General features: G+C 50.4%; 1 protein-coding gene across 1 annotated transcript in view; it reads left to right on the top strand.

Annotated features, from left to right (window-relative positions):
* KLHL26 (kelch like family member 26) overlaps positions 1–1031 on the top strand; it is a 15813-nt gene extending 14782 nt beyond the window's left edge. Inside the window, exon 4 of the mRNA XM_008639949.2 lies at positions 8–1031. Coding sequence (XP_008638171.1) covers positions 8–679 — 672 coding nt within the window. The 3' untranslated portion in view covers positions 680–1031. The remainder of the gene's footprint in view (positions 1–7) is intronic.
* Positions 1032–5502: the final 4471 nt, after the last annotated feature.

Below are 5502 nucleotides of genomic sequence, written 5' to 3'. Positions count from 1 at the left end.
CAACCAGTGGCTGCGCATCCAGGCCATGCAGGAGAGCAGGATCCAGTTCCAGCTCAACGTCCTGCGCGGGGTGGTTTACGCCACGGGCGGCCGCAACCGCTCGGGCAGCCTGGCCTCGGTGGAGAAGTACTGCCCCAAGGACAACGAGTGGACCTACGTGTGCTCCCTGAAGCGCAGGACGTGGGGCCACGCCGGGGCCACGGTGGGGGACAAGCTGTACATCTCGGGGGGGTACGGGATCTCCGTGGAGGACAAGAAGGCCCTGCACTGTTACGACCCTGCCACGGATCAGTGGGAGTTTAAGACCCCCATGAACGAGCCCAGGGTGCTGCACGCCATGGTCAGTGCCAACAGCAGGATTTACGCCCTGGGAGGCCGCATGGACCACGTGGATCGGTGCTTCGATGTCCTGGCTGTGGAATATTACGTCCCTGAGACGGACCAGTGGACCACGGTGAGCCCGATGCGCGCGGGGCAGTCGGAGGCCGGCTGCTGCTTGCTGGAGAAAAAGATTTACATCGTAGGGGGCTACAACTGGCACCTGAACAACGTGACCAGCATCGTGCAGGTCTACAACACAGAGACTGACGAGTGGGAGAGGGACTTGCACTTCCCAGAGTCTTTTGCTGGCATTGCCTGTGCCCCGGTCATCCTCCCGCAGGTGACGAGCCAGAGGTGACTCTGGGCTGCTCTGGGGTTGTGGGAGAGGGAAGGACAGCAAACAGCTCCAGTTCTCTGCTCCAGAATGTCCCTCCTCCTGCTGGGGAGTCCTGGCAAGCGAGTTCCATCAGCAGCACTTGTCAGCCAGGCAGACTGAACAGATGTTACAGCTGGGAAAAGCTTTTCTCTCCGCTCTCTCTCTCTCTCTTTTTTGTGGGGGGTGAATTTTGCCAACTTTTCGTATTTTTAAAGGCGTTACACGCTGCAAACTCTGGCAGCTCAGGAGTCACTCAGCACTGGGGTCTTGTTTCCAAGAGACCAGGTGGGGGATTTTTTATCAATAGCTCCAAAAATAAAAATCATTGTGCGTCGCTTTGTTGTTTTTTTAGCAAACAAACAAAAAAATACCAAAACCTGTGTAACACACTGACCTCCAGAAGCAATAAAGGGACAGTGGGAGCTACAAGAGCTCAGGTGCTTGGATTGTGAAACCAGATCCCTGTTTTTCAAAAGGTGACTTTTCCTTTTTTTTCTCCTTGCTGGAAAAGGGAATATTTATCCCTGCGCACCTCTGGTCCTCATTGCTTGGATCACGCTGCAATTCCTCGCCCCCTCCAGCTCCTCTAGTGCAGAAGTTCTCCCTTAATTGGGGCGTGCAGAGTTTGCAGCACTAAAGCCATGGTGAAAGCTTGATTATATATAAACAGGCATGATTATTTGGGTTTAGAAGTGCCAAACAATTTGGCTGCCCTGGCAATAAGAGCTCTGCAGTCGTCCATCAGTGAAGCCAAGAGCTCCTGCAGTTTCTGGGTCAGGATTTTCACCTTTCCCAACACCTTCATCCCAACTCTTCCTCCACTAAAGGAGGTGGGTGCTACTCCTTCAGCAGCTGGAAGGATTTCTTCCTTGCCATGGGAATCAGCTGCTTGGCATCCCAAAATGATGGGAGTCCCAGTGGAATGTGGTTTCGTTGTTGTGGTGGTATTTTAAATTAAGAGGTTGGTTTAAGGTTTAAGGTGGCTCTGTGATTCTTCCTGAACTTTCCTCCCCTCCAAGCCATTTTCCTTATTTAATTTGATGAATGAATTGCAAAAATCTCTGCTTTTATCAGGAATTCTGTTTCCAAGGGCTTTGTTTTGTATCTGTGTCGGCTTGATTTGGATGCACACGGTCTCCTTTTGTAGAGAAGCTGTTGCATTCTGCTGTGAAATAAATCCTGGGCTGCAACCTTTAGTGACAACTCGTAATGTCTGGTGTGCTGATGAATCCTTGGGAGCTCTGTGCAACGCATGAACTCCACACCTCAGAGATTTTTCTGGAATTCATGCAATCAGAGCACCTTTGGGTACGATGCAGGGCAGGCGTTCTGAATTTCAGATGAAAGTGATGCAGAATTTTGTCTGTTCCTCTCCATTTGCTGGTTTGCCAGTAATAAACTGATGGAGAGGACGTGTTGCTGTATGGAATGCTGCAGTTGGAGGCCTCGCAGGCACAATTGACTCCTTTTCTCTGCTCCTTTGGCCTGGCCTGGCTGCCAGAAACGCCCAGGATGGGCTTGGCAGGGACAGGAGATGCTGAGAGGATGAACTGGAACTCGGTTCAAGCTTCACAGTTACAAAAGAATGGATTTTCCTTGTTAAATGCTTCCACGTGTTTAAAAAAATGGTATTTCTCAGGTTGGTAACAAATGGAGGAGTTCCTCCCTTTCCCATTTGCAGGATCTGCTTAATCCTCTTCTGAGGGTGTCAATTCTTCATCCAAAGTGACAGAGGAGAGTTTAGGAGGGATATTCGGGATAAATCCTTCCCGGTGAGGTTTTCCCAGAGCAGCTGTGGCTGCCCCTGGATCCCTGGAAGTGCCCAAGGCCAGGTTGGAGCAGCCTGGGACAGTGGGAGGTGTCCCCATGGCAGGGGTGGCACTGGATGGGCTTTAGGGTCCCTCCCAACCCAAACCAGTCTGGGATTCCGAGGTTCTGCAGCACTTAAATACTCTTCCCTGCTTTATTTCAATTTTCCCCGATTCCTGTGGCAGCAGTGGATGGTTTGGGTGTTCTCTAATCCCTGAGATTTCCTGGATGTGCAGCCATGGTTCCCATCCCACACACGCCTGGAGATCCGTGCGAAGACCATCCCTGGAATCTCTTCCTGGAAAAACCAAGCTTTACTTTTCCCTTCAGGCTTCTCAGGTAGGTGTGTGTGTGTTGGGGGCAAAGGGGGAAAAGAGGAAAAATCCTTGGAAAACGTGGAAAAACGTCATGGGTCTCATCTTTAAGTCAACCTTGCCAAAATAAATGTAACCTGGGTATTCATTCCTGTTGGAAGTGTGGCTTTGCAGGCAGGAGGATGCACAAAGCCCTTCTGGGATTGTATTTATTAAACAACTGCCTGCCCCAAAGCAAACCTAACCTGGGATTCCCATTCCCACTCCCTGCCACTGCGCAGCAGCAGCTGGGAAAGAATCTGGAAGTCTCTGGACCAGAGCACCGCAGCTCTTTGTTTCTGGAATGTTCTTTTTATAGCAACGTAAATAATTATTTCTCATCAAGCAAGCTGGAAATATTCTGGCCACTCTAAATTTAGCAGAGACTCAAGTATTTGTGGACCATAAATATTTTGGATCATAAATCTGACCCCTGTGCAGGGATGGAGTTGTGGCTCTGGGCTGTGCTGGGCACGACCTCTGTTTTAATTCTGACAATAAATGGGTTTGGTTCTTTTGGTGGGTTCAAAAATTGATGGTTCAGGAGGGTTTTCCCATAAATATGGATGGGATTGTGTGAAAACACTTCCCAGGATGCCCCACATGGAAAGGAGGTGGACTGAGCTCCTCTTTTCCTCAGGAATGAGCAAAGCCAGATAAATGTTTGATCGCACGCGGAGCAATAAAAATTCTGATCTGGTCTCGGAGCAGCAATAAAAATTCTGGGGGTGAATTGGGTAAATTTGGAAATGCCCCTGCGCAGATGGGGGAGCAGGAGGAGCTGGAGCATCGTTAGCACAGAGCCCGTGTGTCCCTCCAGAGGCTCCTGTCAGGGCTGAGATAATAATTCCTGTCTCCTCTGATGTTTTATGGGCCTGAAATTGTGCTTAAAACTATAAAGGCAGCCCTGGGAGTCTTGGCAGGGTGGAGAGCAGCGAGAGATTGGGAATGTCTGCATCCTATTAATGGTGTCACTGACCCTTTTCCAGAGGGTCTGCCTGCTCCCAATCCCACTGTCACTTCTCCCTATCCCAGAACCTGGATAATTCACACAGACGTGGCTGCAGCCCTGGAAGTTTTTAGCAGCAGTGGAAAAATTTCAGTTTCTTTGATTCAGACAGAACGAAGACGCTCCCAGCAGCTCCCAGTTAGCCCGGTGCTGGTTTCCAGTGCTGCTGTGGAAGCCACATAAAACCAAGGCAGACATTCCCACTTCCATGGCTGTGATAAGGGCTGGAGCTGCTGAAACTCCGCAAACTTTTGGGACATTTATCACGGCAGGATTATTGGAGCCAGACTACTGTCAGGATAAATAAAACATGTTCCCCAGTGCAGCTCTAATTATGATTTTTAGCCAGTTGTGTAATGTGCAGAACTTTATTGACAATAAATCTTCCAGTTGCTCGCACAAATGAATGGGATTTCATCACTCGTGACTGCAGGACCAGGAGAAGTGGATGTGGCTGGAGAAATTCACAGTCTGGGGGTGTTGGCACGTCAGGAGAGGGAGGGAGCAGAGCTGGCTGGTCTGGCCTTCCAAGGAGGGCTCAGCTCTCCTGGATTCCACCTGGGAGCACATAAATATCCCACAGACATCTCCCCCTGAGGAGTTCGGTGCAGAGACAGCTCCGATTCCACTCTGCATGTTAATGGTGAGTGGGCACAGCAGCATCCCACAGCCTCCAGAACTTTTGTTTCTCGTTCCCAGCTCCTCTCTGAGCTCCAGGAACAGGCGTTTGGCACTTCTCCGTTTAACATCTCAGCTCGAGGGAGAAGTTTCAGCCTTTGTTTGTGGGGCAGGTATGATTCTGACTGCTCCAACACTGAGGATTCCAGAAAATGAACACAAAATGGGCTTTTCTGCTGGGAAACAGCTGCTGGCTGAGCTGTGCCACCCCAAATCAGCCTCAGATAGTCAGGAAAAGGGTGAGGAAAAGAGGAGGGCGACAGTTCCCATCCCTGGCAGTGTCCAAGGCCAGGCTGGAGGGGGCTTGGAGCAACCTGGGATAGTGGAAGGTGTCCCCCGATTATCCAACCTGAACCACTCTGGAATCCTCTGAAAGCAGAAAAGCTGCCGGGGCAAAAGTTTTCAGAAGGTTTTAGAAGTTGGAGAGAGAAATCAAAGGTTCTTGGCTGGGTCCCTGAGGCTTTGCAGTTGCTGTTTCACACCCAGACCCCTGCAATTAGCTAGAACCGGTTTATAGGGCTTCTTGAGAAATGAAAATCTCTTTTTTTTGGGGGGTTGTTTGTGCAGGCCACCAGCCCAGCCTGCTGCTGGCTGCCCCTCAGCCCAGCTGGAGCGAGGCCTTTGAAGTCCCTGGGGTTGCACCACATCAGGAGCACCTAAAGCAGAATGGATCCTTTAACATATTTAATATTTTCGATGTCTACCATCCGGGTCCTGGGCGCTTTGAAAACAGCCCTAAAAAGTCTTTTCCATGTGGTTAAGCGAAGTTTGTAATCAGGCTGCTCACCTGGGCCTGCTGACAGAGCTGGCAATTATTTAGCTTTAAATGCAAAGTGCTTTTTTCCCCCCTGCCTGGTCTGGGGTCGTGTTTGAACGTGTGTGATCCTCCTCAGGATGCAGAGTGACTCCCCGGCAGGATCAATGCCGGCATTCAGCGTCAGTGCCTTCAGGACAGG

Source organism: Corvus brachyrhynchos, unplaced genomic scaffold (genome assembly GCF_000691975.1).
Source record: "Corvus brachyrhynchos isolate BGI_N302 unplaced genomic scaffold, ASM69197v1 scaffold158, whole genome shotgun sequence".
Lineage (NCBI taxonomy): Eukaryota > Metazoa > Chordata > Aves > Passeriformes > Corvidae > Corvus > Corvus brachyrhynchos.
This window is presented reverse-complemented; position numbering and strand designations above follow the sequence as displayed.